Source organism: Rhinolophus sinicus, linkage group LG15 (genome assembly GCF_036562045.2).
Source record: "Rhinolophus sinicus isolate RSC01 linkage group LG15, ASM3656204v1, whole genome shotgun sequence".
Taxonomy (NCBI): domain Eukaryota; kingdom Metazoa; phylum Chordata; class Mammalia; order Chiroptera; family Rhinolophidae; genus Rhinolophus; species Rhinolophus sinicus.
In genome coordinates, this window is record NC_133764.1 from 38,223,825 (window position 1) to 38,245,275 (window position 21,451).

General features: G+C 55.6%; 1 protein-coding gene across 1 annotated transcript; it reads right to left on the reverse strand.

Moving 5' to 3' along the window:
- Window positions 1-9,270: 9,270 nt before the first annotated feature.
- On the reverse strand, window positions 9,271-12,554 carry SOCS3 (suppressor of cytokine signaling 3). Its single transcript, XM_019735641.2, has 2 exons — window positions 12,253-12,554; window positions 9,271-11,683 (listed from the first exon to the last, which is right to left on the reverse strand). The coding sequence occupies exon 2, from the start codon at window positions 11,593-11,595 to the stop codon at window positions 10,906-10,908; it is 690 nt and encodes a 229-aa protein (XP_019591200.1). The 5' UTR covers window positions 11,596-11,683; window positions 12,253-12,554; the 3' UTR covers window positions 9,271-10,905.
- Window positions 12,555-21,451: the final 8,897 nt, after the last annotated feature.

Sequence of the window (21,451 nt, forward strand, 5' to 3'; positions counted from 1 at the left end):
GGTTGCTAAGACTGCCGCTCTTCACCAGAGAAACGCAGGAAGTGTCCTTGCAGCTAAACGAGGCCATGGGAGGAGGCTACAGACACATGCACCCTCCCCCAAGAGGCACTGCCCTTGGCCATGCAGCTGCCTCTCAGCCCTGCACTTGGCTAGGCCACCTCCTGGGCTCCATCCATGGGCACCTTTTCAGCCTGTCCTCTGCTTAAGGTATCTTTAACAGAGCATAAAGGGACATTCCACTTGTCCCTCTGCCCAAGAGCAAAGAAGGACATGTTTCTCAGGCTCTTCATGGAAGATGCAAGGAAAGAAAATATCCTTAGTGTGAGATCCCGCAGGACCAACCAGAAGGACTAGGTTGGATAGTTCCCCCCAAATTCACGTCCACATGGAACCTGCACATGTGACCTTATTTGGAAACAGGCTGCAGATGTAATTAGTTAAGATGAAGTCACACTGGATTAGTTTGAGCCCTAATCCAATGACTGGCATCTTCATAAGAAGAGGGAAATTTGGACCGACACACAGGGAAGGGGGCCATGTGAAGGTGAAGACAGAGACTGGAGTGAGGTGTCTGGAAGCTAAGGCACACCGATGATGGCCGGCAACCACCCAACGCTGGGAAGAGGCAGGAAGGACCCTTCCCTAGAGACTTCGGAGGGGGCGTGGGCTGCTGGCACGCTTGATTTTGGACTCCCGGCCTCCAGAACTATGAGAAAATTGATTTCTGTTGTTTTAAACCACCCAGTTTGTGGTCCTTTGTTATGGCAGCCGTAGGACACTCATACAACCACCAGATGTCAAACAGAGGGCAGCTGAGGAAAACAAAGAAGGAAAGCAGCAGGCACATAAAGACTTGGAAGAGACCAAGGAGGAGACAGGAAGGAATGCTTCCGCAGACGCTTCCTCTCGCCCAGCTCAGGAAACCGTGGAACGAGTGGCCCAGTCTTGCCAGTCGTCACTTTCCCCCAGCGGGAGAGTGTGGGGTTGGATGTCAGGTGAACAGGTGTTTGAACCTTGCTGGTCCCAGGGAGTCCCTTCTAATAATACTAATCTTGAGACGTGGTCTTGTGTCAACCTCACAACAACTCATGAAGCAGCTTTTGTTGAGATCCCCATGTATAGATTAGGGACCCAGGCAAGGCCCTTCGGACCCACCCAAGGTCATTCATCGGGAAGCCCTGATTTGCGACACACCCAGCTCTCCTGCCCCACAGCCAGCACTCTGCCCTCTAGCAGTCTGGGGCTCCTCAGTGGGGTTGGGAGACACTGGCCACAGGCAACGATGCTGCGACCTGATGGCCTGGGTTCCAATGCTCCATCTGTCTCTGGTTAGCTGTGTGACCTGGGGCAAGTCACATTACATCTCCATCCCACAGTTCTCCCCACAAAAAAAAAGGGCGCAACAATAAGACCTAATTCATGGGCTGCTGGAGAGTGAAACGAGTTCATATGTTTCCAGTGCTTAGAACAGCGCTTGGCACACTGGAAGCACGGCCATCAAAGTGTCTGTGAGATGCATAAAACCTGCCGGCTGAGGTCTCTTTTCCTCCAGGAGAGGGCTGCGGGAGGTACACCTGAGGAATTCTTACTCCACAGGTCAGGAGAGACCAAGATCAACAGGCTTCTCAAGGCTTCCTCATCTGTTTCCTATAGAACCATCCAGCGACCAGCAAGGAGGGCCCCTGGGATCAGGGAGCAGAGTTCCGCCTACATCCTGGGCAGACCCTGCCTCCAAGGCCAAGAGCACCCTTTGACCCTGGTCCAGGCCCACTCTCTCCTTCCAGAGGAAAGCTCTGAGCCCTGCCATCACCTCCACCCTGAGTCCTGGTCCGTCATCTCCCGGTTTGCTGTGTAGTTCACAGTGGTAACTAGACGGTGATTTACCGACACGCCTCACCCCATGGAAAGGTAATCCACAGTGGACATCTGTCACATTCACAGATGGAGCTCAGAATGTGAACAGCATGTGTGGGCCGCAACGTATCCGCCCCACACACATCCAGGAAGACCTCCAGTCATCTCTGGCCATTTCCCCATCTTTTTGTCAAGGGTCTGCAGCCTCTACTGGGCATCTGGCCCTTTCAGTTGGCTCCTCTCCAGATGTCTCGTCTACCAGCCACAGAGTCCAATGTGATGGCCCCAGTGCCTTGTATACTCTGCCTAGGTTGAGGGTACCTCCCTGCCCCGGGACTGACCAGCTCAGTCTTCGTCCTGATGTGGGCACAAGGTGTCTTGCCACAGCTGGCCCCTTGGCTGACCTTCTCAGCTCTTTCTCTTAGGATGGAGCGGCCTGGCAGTGTGCCTGCGGGAGGGCCCGGCTGCTCTCCGGGGCTCCTCCCCTCCACTCCTGGGCTCTGGCCCCAGCCTGGTCAGGGCCCTTGCTGAGTTCTCAGTCCAACCCCGGAGTGATAGCCTGAGGAGTCTGAGGGGGAAGCCCCAATGTGTAGGGCAGTATTCCACAGCCAATGACTGTCCCCACACCCCAGTGGGCAAGGCTGGCTGGGCTTTGAATATCTTCTGGGTGGCCTTCCTGCCAGACCCCCTTGCTGTTTTACCAGGTGCCAAGGGATACTGAAAAGCTGGAAGCCAGCCTACCTTCTTCCCAGCACTGGCTCCTCTCCCTTTCAGCCTCCTTTTCATATAACTCTACAAGAAAGGGACAGAGAGGTGATTTCATCTGTCCCTTGGCTTCCAGAAAGGCTGATTTAGAGCATTATAGGGGTTCTCTGAGGCATCAGGCAAAGCCCTGAACACTGGGTTGGCCAGAGGTCCTGCTGGAATATCCCTGAGAAATCTGTGCCCACTGGGACCACCAGGCCTGAACATTTGAGACTCCCACCGGCTGAGGAATGAGATGGTCCTGGCGTTCTCTGCAGCCACCCATGGTCTAAGTGAAAGCTCTAGGACTGTCACCCAGGGCTCAGCTCGTTTCTGATGACAGGCAAGTGTCACCCAGCCGCCACTTGGGTCCTTTGGGGAGACTTCACAATAGCTGCCAAGTGGAGGTCCTGGAAGGTGGGGCTCTAACATAGGTATAAGCCATAGTGGACAGGGCACTAGATCCCTGTTCTAATTCTGCTTCTACCACAAATTATCTGTGTGACTTGAGACACAGCTAAATCCCCCCTATACCTTAGTCTGCTTAGCTGGAATGTGCAATATATTTCATTTTATTATCCGTCTCACACCCGAGGCATGTCCGGAGGTGGGAATGAGATAACATATTAGGATGCATTTTGAAAACAAACAAACATCAAAAGTGCTATTTATGCAAACAATAAAGGACTGAAAATAAAATATGCCTGGTTGCTTCCCGAAGTAAAAAGTTGTGAATGATTTAAATAATATTTTAATGACTTCTGAAACCCCGCTATTTAAAGATATTTCTTCTTTGGCACAGTCAGGGGTCAGGCGGTTGGGGGGCTTCTACTGGGCACCACCCACTCTGCTGGATTTGGTGAAGAACAAACCAAAGTGGAAGATACAGTGCCTGGTACCAAGTAGGCATCCAATACATAATTGTTGAAGGAATGAGTAAGAGCAAGTGTCTTCCTTCAGAGAGGTCACAGTCTGGTTTGGAAGGAGTCAGGAGACAGGAACACCATGGGAACAAGGGATAGTGAATAGCAGAGGCCCCAGGAATGTATGGATGCCTTCCAAGGGAAGCAATGTCCGCAGGACTGTGGGAATCCAGGAAAGCTTCAGGGAGGAAGCAGGAAAAAGAGGCAGCCTCAAAAGAGAGGCAGAATTGGAAGAGGGGGAAGGGCAGGCTGGGCAGGCAGGATGACCCTGACATGACACGGCTCCCAGGTGAGCACAGGCCTCGGGTGTGTGGTGGGCAGGTGAGGAGACCACCAGGATGGGAGGGAGCATGTCTCCCAGGTGGGGAGTTGAAGAAGATAAGCCTTCCACTCGAGTCGGGTGGGAGCCTGAGGCGTATTGGAACTGGTTTAGAGGAAATTGCCAAGGGGACCCAGCGTGGATCCTATGCGGATGAGCTCTGTGTGTGTGACATGATGAAAGCAGTATTTTTAGAAAATGAGTCTAGCATGGATGTGCCTGATGGGGACATACCGAATTTCTTGAAGTTCCCTAAAGTTTTTTCCCTTTTCCGAGGCCGTTTCCCTCTTTAGGGTCATTAGAATGCCCCATTGTCCCATGCCTGCCAGAGGAACACCTGCTGTTATGCCTTAGCTCAAGAGAGTCACTTCTAATGGAAAGCCACTGTAGGTCATTTCCTCCTGGGGGGGCCTCCCAGCTGTACCTTGTATGCTATTTTATTTTTATACCCATTCCTTTTTAGGATACTTCTTGGTTTTCATGTCTGGTTCCCCTTTCAGACTGGAAACGTCTTGAAGTCTGAATGTTTCCCGGTTGGCATTGATCTCCAGTATTAACCGCTGTGCTCAGAACAGGGTTCCTGTTGGCCTGCTTTGGTGTCAGCTGGGGTGCTGTTAGGGCAAGCGTCAGGCACTGCTAGTGCACCCTGTATTCAGAAACACTGCAGCCCTCTATCGCGCAACTTCACGGGACGCCACGCACAAAGATGAGATTCTGAATAGCGCCCCCTGTGGTTGTGCAACACATGGGCCTCCCGGAGGACGGAGTCCTTACACTTGGTGTCTATACCTTCAATGTCCTGTACATTATAGATCCGTTTCTGTATGAAAAGAAGATTTGAGATTTGGGGGAAGGGAGGTGAAAGAGAGGAAATACATTTTCTTGTGTAATGTAAATAATGAACTTGCATTCTGGGTTGTTGGTTTTTTTTAAGTTTAGGTGGTCAGCCTTTTTCTAAAGCTGGGCCTGATGACCCTATGAATAATGGCAGTGATGGCATTCCTGAGGATCGCATGACGTTTTAGCATTCAGAGCCCTGGCTTCTTTTCAGAAGGGGGTGTGTGTGGGGGGGCTCTGGTTCTCTCTGCAATGCAGCCTTCCAGGCTGTTGCTTAAGGCCGTGCTGCAATCGGAGCACTCAGGAGTGGGAAGTCCAGTGTTCTCCCTGCTTCTGGGAACAGCCCCCCACCCCCTTCCCTGCACCAGCTTCCACAGGCAGTCCTCATGACAGTGGGTCAGGCTCACCCAAGGATTTCACAAATGACTGGCCTGTTCCCAGCACAACACAGCTGGGAGGGCTCAGCTCTGGGGTGGGGAAGGAGCACTGTCCTCCCCCCACAGGCCCCCCTGTCCTCGGGAGAGGGAAGGGCTGCACTTGTCCATGCTTGCCCCAGTGAGGGTGGTGAACTCGGGCCTTCCCTCCCTGCTGATTTCCCAGCTTGGCTTAGTCAAGGTTCAAGGGGGAAATTCGCTGTCCCAGGAAGAGAGGAGGATCCAGGCTTGTCTTCTCCGAAGGCAGCAGCGGTCCCACTCACCAGAGAGCTGTTGAGCATTGAGATTCCCAGGCTGTACTGCGGCCTTCTGATTCAGAAGAGCTGGGCTTGGAATCCAGGCGTCCGCAATTTCATCCACTCCCTGGGGGCTGGCAGGTGGTTCTGCACACTCAGGGGCCTTCGGGGTAGGGGGGTGTTGGCCATGAAAGAGTTCATAGCCTCAAGAACCTTGGATTCACTATTAGGACCTCCATCTCTCTCTCGAGCAAGCACCACGACCCTAGAGGAACTGCCTTGTATTGCTGGCCTCAGTTTCTTCATCTCTGAAATGGGTGTGTTCTGACCTGAGGGTAGGATGATCAACTGGTTCGCCAGACTTTCAGGTGTAAACTGGGCCAGTGCTGGGCAAACCGGGACCAGCTAGTCACCCTCCCTGAGGCAAAATCGTGGATGCACGATGCACTGGAAATGTGACTTGAAGATACATCTTTGCGGTACAAGTAGCAGTCCCGATTTATTTGTATATTTACTAGTAGTTTATTGTCTGTCCCACTAAATCTCAGGAGAGGAGGGTGACCACGAGCAGGGCCTTGTCTTGTTCCACACTCAATCCCCTGACACACAGGATGTGTTCAACAGATATTTGCTGAGTGAATAAATGAATGGGTGAATGAGGGGCTGAGAGGCTGTGGGGCTCCAAAGACAGGATCACTGGATAGAGTGTGTGTGGGGTGGGGGGTGTCGGGGTGGGAGGCCTCTGTTGGTCTGGAGGGGGATCTAGGCTCCCGTGGGATGAGAAAACTTGATCCACTCCTGGCTGGGAAAGAGTCGGTACTTTCTGAGCAGCTTCCCCTCCGAAGGGGTCAGTGACCCCCCCAGTGACGAAGGACTCTCTCCTTCCCTTCCTCCTCCCCCCGCCCCCAGGAGCCCGTGGTGCGCTGGTCCACCCCTTCGCCTCCCTCTCCCGCCCCCCCACCCCGGGGAGGTACGCCTGGCAGCCTCCGGGCCGAATTTCCTGGCACTGGGCTGAGAATAAACAGCGCTCTGCGCCTGTAATCCCGTTGCCATGGTGACCGCGCTTTGCGGGCGGTGCGGGGAGGGACAGGGGCGGACCGGGGGCGTGGCCTATCCCGCGCGCATGCTCGGCTTGGCGGTGGCGCCGGCCGGGGTGGTGCCACCGCCCAGGCTCGGCGTGGACATTCTTCGCATAGCTCCGCCAGGGCTCCCGTGGTGTCCGGGAAGTGACTCTTCCTGGCCGAGGGCGGCTTCGGAGTGAAGCGCCCGCCCGCCGGGCGGCCACCTGGACGGGAGGGGGCGGGACGCGGCGCAGAAAGGTGCGCCCGGGATCCGCTCACCCACCCTCGGCCTCGGTCTTCCGGGTCCGTGCCTGTGCACGTTGTCCCCCACCCCGCAAACTTCTGTCTCTGCTTAGACTCCCTCTGTGGCTGTCTGTCTCGCCCTCTTCTCTCTGTCTCGTACCACGGCGGTGCCTTCTGCCAACCCTTACCCCTTAGACGAGGACACAACGTGCGGGCTTATTTTCCATCTCCAGCTCTCTTGTCTGTGGCTTCCTTCAATCCCTGCCCCCTCCCCTCCTCTCCAGTAGGATTTAAGATTTCCCTTTCGTGGCTCCAACGCCTCAGGAGACCTGCCCTAAAACAGCACCACTGGAGAGAGGATAGGACCTCTTCGGGGGTGTGTGTGTGGAATTTTTACAGCTCCAGAAGCAGCTAAGGCACAGGCCCTGCGAGCAGCGATCTCCCCACTTTCGGTTGACCAGGGACCCTCAGCTGTACTCTTAACGCCACTGAGGCATGAGTGCCTGCTGAAGCCACAGGAATCGTACCCTATGTACTGCAGGGCACTTCTAGCAAATCTTGAAAGCAGGTGCCCCCTCCTCTGGCGGCCAGGACAGAGGGCCCCCATTAAGTCCTTTGGAGGAGGGGTGTCTGCCCCTAAAAGAATTGGAAAGTACAGAAAAATTTCTAGAACAGGAGGATGGAAGGAAGAGGGAAAACAGGAAGGAGCCCTGGGGAGCAGAGGAGTTAAGGAGGGATTCTTGCACTGGTGTCGCCACTAGCTTCCTGTGTGAACTTGAGCAAGTTGCTCTCCTTTTCTGGAGCTCAGTTTCCTTGTCTGCCAAGCAAGAGGGTTGGTCCGGTCTGTGGTCTGAAAATGGAGAGAGAGAGAGAGAGAGAGAGAGAGAGAGAGAGAGAGAGAGAGATATGGGAAGAAGGCTGGAGGAGGCGTGAAGGGCCAGAAGTCAGTGGTCTTCCTGCCTCTGCTTTCAAACCCTGGATCTGGGAGAGCAGCTTCCTTTGGGGCCAGAGAAGGCCAAGCCCTTTTGTTAGCACCAGGTGAACACTGGCTAAACAGCTGCCTTCTGGGTTGAGTAGGGGACTTGGTGTGTTCCAGGTTCCATGTATCTTGGAAGGCAGTTGGTAGCACACTGGCAGGCCCCAGGGTGGGGAAGAAAGAGCCTGCCAGAAGTTTCCCAGGCTCTTAGCCTCCTGGGAGGCATGGGGAGCCAGGCCCCACTGGGTCCCCTCTCTTTGTGCTCTGGGCAGGTGACGTTTGTCTGGATCTGCATTCCCAGTTCTAGAGGTGGTGTTCTGTTTTGGTTTCTATATGCTCTGTCCGCTCAGCGGTTTGACGCATGGCCTGGCCTTTTCTTGTCACTTTAGGTTATTTTCCTCAAAGGGTCAGGAAATGGGAAAGAAAAATGACTTTGTTTATTTATTCTCAGTTGCCTTTTGGACACTGATTCCTGGAGCAGCTTATCTGAGGCCTGGCATTTGTTTCAGGCATCCGAGGCTCAGAGATGGGGCTCAGTCCCTGCCTTGCGAATAACACTTGTCTCTCCAAGCTGTCAGATCTGGGGGTTTGGGGGAGGAGGAAGCACGGACAGAAAACATCACAGAGAAGGTACTTTTTTTTTTTTTTTTTTAACCAGGACCCTAGGCTGAAACCTGAGTACTGGAGTGGGAGGGTACTAACCTCTTGGCTTTGCAGGGGCGTCTCACCTAAGCGCAACCCTGGGAATATACTGAGTGCTTAAGGAGGCAGAGTCCATGGGCTTTGGAAATAAATGCTACTGGGTTCAATTCTGTGTTCCTCCCATATTCCCAAGTGGTGTGTCCTTGGATAGGTTGCTTAACCTCTGTGAACCTGGGTGGCTGTCCCCACTGAATCAACAAATATGTCCTGAGCACCATTCTAGGCATCAGAAGTGACCAGTCCAAGCCCCATCCCATGGAGCACACAGTTGTGTCTGAGAATATGAGGGTGGGAACACCTGCCTTGTGGGGGTGGCTGGAAGGTTAACCCAGCTGGTCTCCACGTGCCCAGGGGGTGGGAGTGAGTAAAAATAGATGAATAGATGCGTGCTCTTATTGGGAGGCCCGTGGCCCCATCCACTGCTTAGGCTGGAGCTCCTAGGAATTGGGACGGGAGCTGGAGGAGTGGGGAGGCAGGTGTGAGGGCCCCACCTGCCTGTAGGGTTTGCATTGGACTACCCCTCCTCCCTCCTCCCATGAACCCAGCTATGCTGAGGTCACGGGTCACCGCCAGGACCCTGTAGTCTGGGCTTTCTCGGAACACCTCCCTGCCAAGGAGCCAAGCGCCTCTAATAGCTTGGAGCCTCTAAAAGCTTTGACCACAGCTCAGCTTACTCCCTGCAAGCCCTTTGAAGCGCTTCCTTCGAACTTGCTTTGCATATTCTGGTCAGATCTGAATCAGACTAGCAGGAATTACCCTCTCGGTACAGTCTAGGTGGCTGCCGGAGCTTGTAAGTGACGTGAACACGAGTTTGAGGACGCCAGGGCAGCAAGGGGACAGAGCTACCACCCTCTGTGGCTCCCTCCCTCCTGGTGCAGAGTGTGGGTGAAGGTGAAAGAGAAAGCAAGGCCAAGAAGGGGCAGGGGATAAAGGCTCAAGTCATGTTTTTCATTAAAAAATAGTGCTCTTTATTATAAATTACTGAAATGTTCCTTTTTTGAATATAAATATAAATATGTGCAAAGTTTGACATGGATTGGTATTTTGAGTTCTTCAAGCATCTCCTAACAGCCTTGAAGGCCTGGGTGGGAGGAGGGGAGAGGACTGGAGGTGGAATCTTTATAAAAGACAGAGTGATTGAGGCAGATTGTAAACATTATTAAAAAACAAAACAGAAACAAAAATAACAGAAAAAACAACACCCCAACACACAGCTCTCCCATCCAGACCAATACCTGACACAGAAAACTTTGTGTGTCTGCTTAATTTTGCCCCAAAAAGAACAGTTCCAGGTAATTCCATCGCTGCTACATTCCTGTAAGTTTTCACTGATCAGTGCTATTGCAGAGTGGGAGCAGCTGGGGTGGCAGGGGCCCTGGCCTCTGGATGACTCCCTGCCTGTGCCCCCTCCCCCAAGGGAAGAGGGAGGGCTGTGGGACCCCGTGGCTCTGCTCTGGCTAGAGCCCAGGCAGGCACCGTGAGGCACCTGTGACAGGCCAATACCAACTGGGCTAGCATTTTTCCAGGGCTCAGCTGGGAAGGCCTGATCGTCCATCTCTGAGCCCACCCCCCCCAAATGGTGAGTGGCCAGCAGCCTGCCCTCTGAGAATCCCTTGGCCTCTGCCTGGATTGGCTGAGTGGGTGGCTTCTTGTGTGCCAGTCCCTATCCATGGGACAGGGAGCATTTAAGGCAAATCTCCTAGCCAGACATAGTCAGGAGGCACAAAGTAGAATCCCTCATCTTCTCTGGCAGGGGTCTGGGGTCAAAATGGCTCATCTCCTCCATCCTCCCCCACCCCCAGGTGCTGGAAGGTATAGCGTGGGTGGGGAAAGAAACGACCAGCCCATCCATCCCCCTCCAAATGCCACTTCCCCCTTAAAACGGGGGAAGGGCCCTGGGCTCTTGATGGTCTCTAGGACCTATGTTTCCTGTGGCTGTCCCAAGGGGGAGGGGAAGGAGAACGGTCCCCTTCAGGTCACCCCTTGGCCTTCTCCCCAAAGCCTAGGGAGAAGCACGCAGCCACCTTCCTCACCTGGGCTGGGTGGTGGGAGTGGCCATTTCCTTGGCCAACCTGCAGCCCTGGGGCCCCTGAGGCACCACCCCTCTCTCTCCTCCACCTTTTCCCAGGCCTGAGACTTGCTCAGGTTTAAAGCCAGTTAAAGCCACGTTTAAAACCAAATCAAAGAGCAAACAAGTTCCGTTGGAAAGTTAGCGGATTCCCAGCAGTTTTCACTAGTTCAGCACTCCCACAGTGTCCCCTGCCTGGAAGTGCAGGGCGAGTGGAGGAAGTGGAGAGGAGAGGAGAATCCACTGCGGTGGCTGCAGTTGTCCCACGGGGTCAACAGGCTCCTCCGGAGCAGCTGGAGTGGGGGAGGGGCACTCCCCCTGCTCTCAGACACATTCCAGGTCTCGCCTGCCCCATTCTACAGAGGGGAGGGTCAGAGGGAGGGGCTGTCCACCCCCTCCCTCGCTCACCCAGAGCGGCAGGACTCACGGCTGGATTCTTGTGCTTGTGTCATGTGCCACGGAGGGGAGGGTACCCAGGCCCCTCGCCCCCACCCCTGCGCTTTGCTCCTTAAAGCGGGGCATCGTACTGGTCCAGGAACTCCCGAATGGGCCCAGGCAGCTGGGTAACTTTCTCATAGGAGTCCAGGTGGCCGTTGACGGTCTTTCGACACAGATGTTGAAGAGTGGCCACGTTGGAGGAAAGGGGCCTGCTCAACACCAGAGGGATCTTCTCGCCCCCGGAATAGATGTAATAGGCTCTCCTGGGGGGGTTCCCCGGAAGCGGCTGGGCTGGCGGCTGTTCTGACACCTCGGAGGTGGGTGAGGAGGCGGGTTCAGTCGGTGGCGAGGGGAAGGAGGGGGCGCCAGGGGGTGGCATGTAGTGATGCACCAGCTTGAGGACGCAGTCGAAGCGGGGCACCGGCTGCGTGCTCCGGGGGTCGCTCTGCAGCGAGAAGCTGCCCCCCTCACATTGGATGCGCAGGTTCTTGGTCCCCGACTGGGTCTTGACGCTGAGCGTGAAGAAGTGGCGCTGGTCCGAGCTGTCGCGGATCAGGAAGGTGCCGGCGGGTTCCGCGCTGAGCAGCAGGTTCGCCTCGCCGCCCGTCACGGCGCTCCAGTAGAAGCCGCTCTCCTGCAGCTTGCGCACTGCGTTCACCACCAGCTGATACTCGCTCTTGGAGCTGAAGGTCTTGAGGCGCAGGCTGGTGTCCAGGGGGCGGCTCATCCCGGCGGCGGGAAACTTGCTGTGGGTGACCATGGCGCACGGAGCCAGCGTGGATCTGCGCGGCGGCGGCTGCAGCTGCTCGGCGGCCTCCGCACAGCGGCCGCTACCGCATCCCGGGGGGCTGCAGAGAGGCAAGCGTGCGCCGCATGAGTGCCCGGAACCCTCCAGAGCGCCGGACCCGCCCCGGCTCCCCTGCTCCGCCGAGGGGCCAGGGCACCCACTGCCCCGGAGGTCCTAGCCTGGGCTCTCGATCCTACCCAGGCGCCCCGCGGAGCCCGCCCAGCCCTCGTCCCCGCCGGCGAGGTAGCCCCAGACAGCCCCTTCCCCAGAGCGCACTGGCAGGGCGCCGAGTGGGAAACTCGGGCGCGGAAGTTGGGTCTCCAGGAGTGTGGCCGGGGTGGGGAGCAAAGAATGGCCCCCGGGACGCTCTGGGCGCCGCTCAGGCCAGTGGCCCCAGGCGGCGGGGGCAGAGAAAGAAATCTGAGGCATGAGGGTAGGGAGGGGATATGAGAAGCCCGAGGGCCCCAGCCTGGGTATTCCGGGAACCTGGGATCTCCGGCTTCCATCCGCTCGGTCTCCTACCTCGTCCCCTCCCTGCCGGGAATGACCCGGGAAGGGGAGGGGAAACCGGGAAAAGCTCCCGGGACCTGCGAGGGCCACCCCCCTCCACGCCGCGCCCCTCCTTCTTACCTGGTCCCAAAGCGAAGACTCCGGCCTTGGGGCTGTGCCTCCTACGGTCCCCAAGGCGAGGCGGTGGCTGGGCGGCCAGCGGTGGCCCGCGCTGCGCCCAGATGTTGGCGGCCTTGAAGTCCACAAAGGGGTTCTCGCGCGCGCGTCCCTCGGGCTTCGCCGGGGCGCCCGCCCTGCCCCCTGCGCGCCCCCGGGTCGACCGGCCGGGGGCGAAGCGAAGGGCCGCAGCACGAGCTGGGTCAGCGGGCGGCGTGCAGGCCGGAGTCGCAGCGGTGGCGGCACAGGGAGTTTGAGTCCGAGACGCCGCGGAGGCCGCGCTCACGGGTATATACGCGGCCACTGGGCCCCGCCCCCCGATTCCTGGAACTGCGCGGCCGGCCTTCTTGTAATGTTTAGTCACTACTCGCAGCAATGAAAGGCTGCGCGCGGAGGGTGAGGGAGGGGCCACGCCAGGGACCGGCAGAGACGCGCGCAGAGACAAAGCGCAGCAACGCAGGGCAGCCGGCGGGCGCGGCGCCAGCCCCGGCGGCGCGTTCCTGGCAGCGGCCCCTCCCCCGCGCGCGCTCCGCCCCCAACTTCTCATTCACACTTTCCCCCCCTCCTTCTAAGAAGGCCGGTTTCTGGCAGAGGCGGGGGCGCCGCTCCGGGAGCGCGGGCAGTTCCTGGAGGCCGAGCAGGAGAGGCTCCCGGCTCCCCTTCGCTTCTTCTCGGACCTCGCGGGGACACCCCCTCGCCCCCACCCGGGCCCGCCCGAGGTCCCGATCACAGTCCCAGGAGGCCCCGGCCTGCCGCAAGGGAACTGGGGACACCCCAAAGCCGGGCCGTGAAACTGGGGCTGGAACTAGTAGGAGCTGGAAGGGGTGGGGGCACGCGACAATCAGCTATGGGCATGTACCCCAGGCGAAGCCCGAGTCCCGGGGTGGAGGGGTCGCAGCGTGCGTGGCAGCTGTCCGGCTCAGCCCATCGGCCCACTGCCAGGTTCTTTGCCGACGCTCACAGAGGTCCCGCCTCCCACAACCAAAAAGCCAAAATCAAACAACAACCGCTTTCACACATCTGGTTCTCCAAACCTGTGTGGTGCGGCGTGGGTCGGGCCAGGTGCTCCGTCGCGGCGGGACTGACTGAAGGGCAAGCTATGGCCGCACCCCGCGCGCCGCGTCCGCTAGAGGGCGCCCTGGGTTCTCGTAGGCGGAGTGTAGTTTGGTACTGCTCCCATCCAAGCCCTGGAAACTGGAGGGGGCGGTACGGATGCAGGCTCAGGAGCTGGGGCAGGGGACCTAATGGGGGACACAGGATAATTCACATCACAGTTTGGAATTAGATCTGGGAATAAAAATTCAGCGGGGGAGAGTTTCCAGAAAAGTTTTCAGGAGTTAGGTCCACTTCGATGGCCCAGCATAGCCTAAGATGTGCCCCCTCCCCCAAGTGTGGGGCTCTGATCTCTCTCCCCAGGGGTAAGGAGAGGAGGTGATTGAGGTGAACTATGTTGTTGGCATGGGTGTGGGTGTTTTGGCCTAACCAGGCCTACCTTTATGAAGGATGGAAGGTTTTGCAGTCTAACCCCAAACACGCAGTGGGGTGCTGAAGACATCTGAGAACCAGCTTAAGTGGCACTTAGATTGTCACCTCTCAGGGCTCAGGGGCAGTGCGCTTTGGTCCCTGCCCTCACGACTGAACATACTGAGTCGGAAAGGAAGGAGAGAGATGGTGACAACACCAGGCAGCTTGGGAGTCCAGGACAGAGACGTGGCCCCTGTGTTTCTCTGGAAGCTGATAGGCACTTCACTGCCTTTGCCACTGTGTCTTCAACCTGTGCCACCACCTCTCTCCCCCACAGACGTCGGGGGACTAAGTGAGATTTAGGTAGGACACCCAGCCTCTCTGGGATTCAGTTTTGCTGTCTGCAAAATAGGAATAATAGCCGTTTCCCATGAGAGATCTGAGATTTAAAAAACAAGTAAAGATTCTGAATGTCAAAGTGTGATAGAAATGGAAGCAATTCAGTTCAACCGTCCCTTTGGAGTCTATTATGGCAGTAGTGAGGAGGAAATCTTTTCACTTCTGCAAAGGGGGAAATTGATTTAGTCAACACATTTCACAGAAATTGGGCTCTAGTAGCAGGCATTGTGCTGGGCATTGAACTAGAATGCTGAAGATGACCCAGTCTGTGCCGTCAAGGTGCTTGTGGGCTAATGGAATGGATTCTCCTTCCTCTGTAATCAGGAGTCCATTCTTTTTCTCATCCATTGATCATATACTTCTATGCTGAGCCCCGTGGAAGAGAAGGAGGACTCACAAGGAACAGCCCTTGAGTTAATGGATGAGAAAGTGCTTTGTAAATTATGAAGCTCTGACACAGTCAGGTTCATTCATCCATCCCACAAACCCTCAATGAGTGCCTGCTTTTGCCAGGGGCGAAGTCCTGGGAAGACAGACGTGCTGGGTGAATCCTGCAGGGAGACAGGTGAGGCAAGCGATGTGGGACACCCCCCACCACCACCACCACCACTACAAGGGATGGATGCCAAAAGAAAGAGGTGGGTGTGATGGTGATCCTATGAGGCGTGGTCGTTCATTTTGAGGGGGAGGAGGTAGTTTGAAGTGGAGAGAGATAAGGCGGAAGAAACAGCCCTGGAGCTCTGGGAATACCAGTCTGATTAGAGAGACTCATACCTCTGAAACAGGTAAATCCCAACGTCAACAGGAAGTGAGCCTGGGTTCTGCAGGGGGGCCAGCAACAAAGGCTGCATGGTTGGCAGGGAGCTTAGGGTGGGCCCAAGAGTATAGGGAAGATTTGAAGAGCAGAGAGAAGGGGCCAGGTCAGCAGGTATGCCCCGGGCCCTGAAAGAGAATGCCCCAGATGGGGAAGGGTGGGGCATGTAGTGGCCAGGTGGGATGGGCTCCCTGCGTACTGACTCAGGAGATTCCACCACCTGGTAACTGGAGTGACTTTGGGCAACTCACTTCCCCAGCTGCGCCTCGGTTTCCTTACTTGTAAAACAGGCTGCTCATAGTACTACCTATCTTATCCAGTAGTTGTGAGGACTAAATGACCTAATGTGTGCAAGATGCTCACAATAGTGCCTTGTACTATTAAGGGCTCAGTGCGCGTCAGCTAGAATTATTCTGAGAGCGCTAAGGCGTCTGGAGAGGGACAGGAGGGCAGAGCTGACCTGCTGCGGCTTGGCTGCTGGGGGACGGATGTGGCCTTGAACAGCTTTACGTTTTGAAGCACTCTGTACCTCCTGTGCCAGATACATTCCGAACACCTGTCTGTCTTCAGACAGTTCAGCCAGCCACCATGTTTCCCTTTGGCTTTCTTCCTCTCCAGGAGTTTCCCATTGCCTCTGGGATGACCTAAACCTCTCGGTGAATGTGTTTCTAAGCCTCTCTGCTCCATCTCAGCTTCATCAACTGTCACTGCCCCGCTGACACCTCATGCTGCAGCCACATGGAGGTCCAGGCTGGCTCCAAAATGTTCCCCAGGCCGGGGTCTTCGCTGCCTTCTGAGCAGAACTATCTTTTACACTTTGGCTGATTCCTCCTTTTCCTTTAAGGTTTGGCAGAGACTGAGTCTGAGCTTCCACGTTGGCCCTTTCCACATTGAACAACATGCTCTGACTGCTGGAACCGTGAGAACCTTGAGGAAACAAATTATATTTGTTGTTTTCTTTGTAAGCCTAGAACTTGGTACCTAGAAAGTGCTCAATGAATCTTTAAATAAGGGTTGTGTTGACTTTTGTTTTCCATCACTGTTAGATACCACCAACTGCTTTCTTCTAAGAGTAGCTTTTGGTTCCTTCCTGCAGAGCTCAGCAGTGGCTGTATAGATGGGATAGAGAGGGTGGGTATGTGGTTTGGTGGAGATTAGTAGGCCTGCTAATCTGAGGACTAAAGGAATGAGGACTCAAACTTTGCTGGAAAAGTGGGGGAGGAGACACTGGGCCAGCACAGGCCACAGTCCCCAAGCGACCCACATCCTGGCAAGAGAGATGCCCAAACCAGGGCAGACCTAACGTGGTGCCATCTTGCCTCTCGCCATCCCTGTATGCTGGGCTCAAGGGGAGAGGCATTCTCCAGGTCTGGCCCCTTGCCCGACCCTGCTGTTTTCCTGGCAAAGGGATTTAGGAGGCTCCCGCCTTTTCCTAAGCGCTCCCTTTTGCAGGATTTCTGTGAAGTCAGAATCCCATTTCCAGGCAAAGGTCCTTGGTCATAAAGATAATAAAGATTCATTCATGATGGAGGGGAAGTACACAGTGGTTTCAGCTGCCTGTGAACCGCTTACTCATGGTGTGTGACAAATGATGCGCTCTTCCCCAAACCTCACAGATGAAAACCCTGGCGCCCGTGGGGTGGTCGCGGGAAGCTATGGCATGGCTCGGTGAATACAAAGTCCCATACTTGCAGAGCTGATCTTGTCCTTGGCCAGCCCGGGGGCAGGCGCCATTGTTTGGTGGCTGTGTTTGCAGCCAGATGGGTTGGGAGACTGGCCTCAGACCACAGAGCTGGCCAATGCCAAGCCCAAGGCTTCCCTCTGTCTTCAAGACTGGTGGGCTTTCTCCGCACCGGAGGCGGCCAGGTTTTGACTGCCCAGTGGCCTAATGTTACTTACTTCACGTTGATTGTGCTTCTACTATGTGCCAGTTAGTTGGCTAGGCCTGGAGACACAGTGGTGGGGAAAGGAATCTGGGTCCTTCCCTCTGGGTCTTCTAGTTTAGCGCTGGTGGTTACAGGAGCAGTACAGGAGGCAGGGCAGCCTGTCCCCCTGTCCCCTTTCTCTAAGCTGATGTGGAGAAGATGCTGGGGCTTGCACTGCACCTGACCTCTTGGAAGCCCTGCTCCCTGTGGCCCCAGTGTGGCTTCCTTGGGCAGCCCAGCCGTGATGCATCTCAGCCCCTGTCAGCTGAAGCCCCTGCCCACTGGGACTGATGGTGGAGACCAGCCTTGCTGGCACCAGCACTATAGCAGAGATGACCATCTCAGTGCAGGGAAAAGGTTCCTGTGTAGGGGTTGCATACCAGGTTGACCCTAATTTCTCTTTTTCCTGCTTGAGACAATCCCAGCGGGCAGGCAGGCCATGAGGCAGGAACAATGGCTTGCCACCTGGAAGTGGGGAACAGCATTCCAGTTTGCAGGCCTTTGTTCCTGCCGGGAAGGGCCACGGAGCTAAAGAAAAGGTCTGTGGCTGTACGTCTGTGTGCAGGGGAGGAGTTCTTTCAAGCCTGACATTCCAGGCCCAGCCAGCTTCTGGCATTTCCCAGAAAAAGTGAAGGGAGAGAAAACACTTTACCAACCCACCCAGCCACCCACCCACTCTGTCTTTTCAGATTCCTGTTTCCTCTGGGGCTTGAGCTGGGCCCGAGCTCCTGACCCCTGTCCTAGGGAGCCCATTCTTCCACCCACAGAGGAGGTCTGGGGGGTGGGTGAGTGGGGGGCTGACTCTAGGAGGGTGCAGAGTCTGAAGTGTGTGGGGTGCACAGGGGAGGGGAGGGGAGTCTCTTCCCGCCAGTTCTATGTGGAATCCACATCTGTTCCAAGTTTTGAGTTGGAGGGCAGAGAAGGAGGGGACTTAACTTGCAGCCAATCATCTCCCCTGACCCCAAGCCCACAGACCCGGCTGTGCTGGGGCTGGAGTGGGAATAGTCTTTATGTGCCCTGAAGTGGCGCTGTGCCTGTGCCTGGGCCTTTGCATGCACCCGTGCCTGTGCCCGGGAACAGGCACAAGGGTAGCTGGCAGTTCTGGGAAGCGAGGCTGTGGTAAACCATCTGGGCTGCGATGCAAATGAAGCCTGGCCTGGTGCCTGGAGCTAAAGTGGCAGTGCCCAGGAGAAGGAGAGCCCGCGCGGGGGTGAGGAGTGAGGCTGGTTCCTGGGAGACTGCCCTAGGCCCCAGACGCACTGGGAGAGCTCAGGGCTGCTGGGGGACCCGGTGGATGCCACTGTCCAGCTCGCCCAACAATAAGCCGGACATGCTGGTGGCTGGAGCAAGGCAGCCAGGAGCCCATGGGGCTCTTGGGCCAGGTGGGGCTCACCACTTCCCTGGGTGTGCGTGTAGCCTCTGAACTAACCACCCCCAGCCTGCTTCCCACAGCGGTGGCAGTGGCATCTCCACAAGGACCTCCTGAGTCCCCATCCAGGAGTGTGACACCACTAGGAAGCTCCCGGGCTCCCCTGCATTGCGAAGCACACAGTGGCACGCACTTTGTCATGAACTGATTTCGGCGAGTTCAAAGGGAAAATGATATACTGTCTCTGGAGTTCCCAAAGTCCCAAACCAGCCGCAACGGCAGAGAAGTGGGGCACAGAGAGACTATTCCCACCCCAGCCCCCGGCACAGCAGGGTCTGAGGGTTTGGGGTCAGGAAAGATAATTGACTGCAAGAAGGAGTGTGTGTGGGGGGGTCTGTCAGAGACAGAGGTGAGAGTATACGTGTGGCACTGGGTGGCTCTCCTGTGCCGTCTCTTCCACTTGTCCCCGTGTTCACTCTGCAGTCACCTGGCCTCATACTGGTGCAGTTCAGTTTCTAAACCCAGGATATGTGAACTGCCCCTATAATTGTAAACAAAATGCTGGTGGCAGTCCAGATTTCTGGTGTAGGTGGACCTACCTGGAGTTACTTCTTACTCCTACAAAACTTATTTTACTTCATTCATTCATTCATTCATTCATTCCTTTAAGAAATAATTCTTGAGCACCTACCTACTAGGTGTCAGAGATTGAGCTGGGTGTCTAGAGTTTATCAGTCTGGGCCCTCTTGCAGCTTAGATTCTTTCCAGAAGGACAAGGTTCTCCCACAATTAACGTCATGATTAGTTAGTTTCAACTGTACTAAGTTCTATGAAGGAGACGTCCTGTGGGGGAATGTGGGGGCTGTTTGAGAATATCACGGGGAGACTGTTCCACATAGAACTGGCGGGAAGAGACTCCCCTCCCCTCCTCTGTGCACCCCACACACTTCAGACCTAATCTTTTGGGGAGGGGGACATCTCAGGGGATTCCCAGGGGAAGTGACACACGCAGGCTGATGGGCAACTGTGGTCTGGAGAGGTCACCTGACCTCCCCAGGTCTCCCAACTTGTAGGTGCCAGGAACAAGCAGAGCCTGTTACCTGCACGCCACTTGCGTCTTTTCTGCTGGTCACTTCTGCCTCCCTCGCCCTCCCACCCACTGAAGGCTTTAGCCTCCTGTTCCAAGCTCAAGCTGAGGTGGCTGCAAGCTGAGAAGTTGAGAATGCTATCCTGCGTTCCACCTGTGAGAGGTGGGTCCTGCATATTCTCCAACTTCTAGAACTTTGTAAACTTAAAAATGTGTTTTACGAAAAGGCAAGCCAGTCCCATGGTTCAACATTCAAGAGGTACAAACAGATGAACTGGGATCTGCTGTTACCCTGTCCTCCTGTGGCATCTGGGACCTTTTTTCTACAGACCACAGGACACGGGCAAAGTGGAGCCACAGGCTGCGTACAGCCCACAGATCCATTGGTTGGCCTGTGCAGAATTTTTAAGTGTTTGAAGCAACAGTTAAAAATCAGGACATTTCACATCCACGTCTGAATTTGGGGCTTTCTTGAGAAAAATCAGATGATCTGGCATCAGTGGGCCAGCATTCTGGCAGGTAGGTCTCTGTTGGCCCCCAGATGGCATGTGGGCTCTCGAGCTCAGCACAGGCCCACCCCCAGGACAACTGCCCTCCTCTCCCCCCGCAGGAGCTGTGGGTTTTGACCCAGCAACTCCACTTGGCTTCTGTCTTCCCACCTTCCCTTCTCTTCTGGGGATTTACTTTATTTCCTAAACTCTAGGAGACTGGAAATAAATCAAGCCTGGGCCCAGGAGTCCAGGGCCTCCCCTGCCACCTGCTTGGGCCTCACCTGATTAGGCCTCATCTCAAGCAGGCCTTAGCGTGCATAGGAATCAGATGCTAGACCCAGGAACAGTTAGCCTCTTGCTTCAATTCACCGTGGGGGCTGGCCAGGGGAAGGTGAGGCAAGGTGGGGTTCAGCCCTCCACCCCTGGCTTTAGCCGCAGGGGAGCCCGGGCTTCCCTGGAGCATAACTGGCCACAGGCCGACGTGCTTCCCCAGGATGGGCTGCTGCATCACAGAGGCACACAGCTCCGTGCTGGGGTGGTGGTGCTGGCTGCCTGCCACGCCACAAGAGGCCGAGATTCCCCTGAAACTGAGCGCTGCATTTATCTCTCACCAGCAACAGAGAAACAAACCAGTGTGCTCTGCCCAGGAGGCATTTCCAGAAATTTGGGCTCTGACTTCTTGTTGATGAAATGCCAGATTATCCTCGGCCTCTCTGTGGTGACGGAGCCATTGTGCAATAGGTGTTTTGTTTTGCAGATGACAAGATTTTCGACATTGAAAAGTTTAAGTGATAAATGCCAGAACCTTGACCGGTTCCCCACCCCTACCAGGGAGGTTGCTGATTTGAGCTTCAGTGTTTGACAAGTTTGTTCCTTACAACCTTCAGTTCCTCCAGGCCTCCCCACAGCCCCAGCTGACTCAGACCCCTGGTGCCAGAGGACCTCATCTCTCCGTTTTAGGGCCATACAGAGAAAAGCTGCTTTCTAAAGCTGAAGATGGCAAACTATGGTGCATGGGCTGGTGGACTGTTTTTGTAAATAAAGTTTTATTGACAACACAGCCACATTCATTTGTATTTCTTGTGGCTGCTTTTGCTCCAGGGTTGAGTAATTGTCATCTGGCCCACAAAAGTGTATAAAACATCCACTACTGGGCCCTGTAAAAAAATGTTTGCCAGGCCCTGCACTCAGGGAACAGAAGCCTGCCTTATGCCAGGGAGGGGTAAGGTCAGGTTTTAGTTTTGGGGAAAGGGTGTCAAGGACTGGAAAAGGTCAGAGTAACAGCTCAGTGAGGAGGATGTATCCTGGGGAGAATGAAGGCAGGAAAAAGGCACGTGGCCTGAAGGGAGACGTAGGGTTCAGGAGAGCCAGCCCCCAAAAGGTAGGCCTGAGCTGCTAGGTTTGCAAACTGACCTGTGGCAGCAGGTCAGTAAACTCCCAGGAGGTCAAGTCCCTGTTGTCCCCAACCTGGGTGAAAAAGCACAAATGGGGTGGTTCCCTCCTGCAGCTGGGAGGCTCCAGAGTCGATCACCTTCACCATGCGTGTAATCGTTAAACCAGCATGCATGGAGCCCACTTCTGGTGTCAGGTCCTGTTCTGGGGACTCAGAGCACA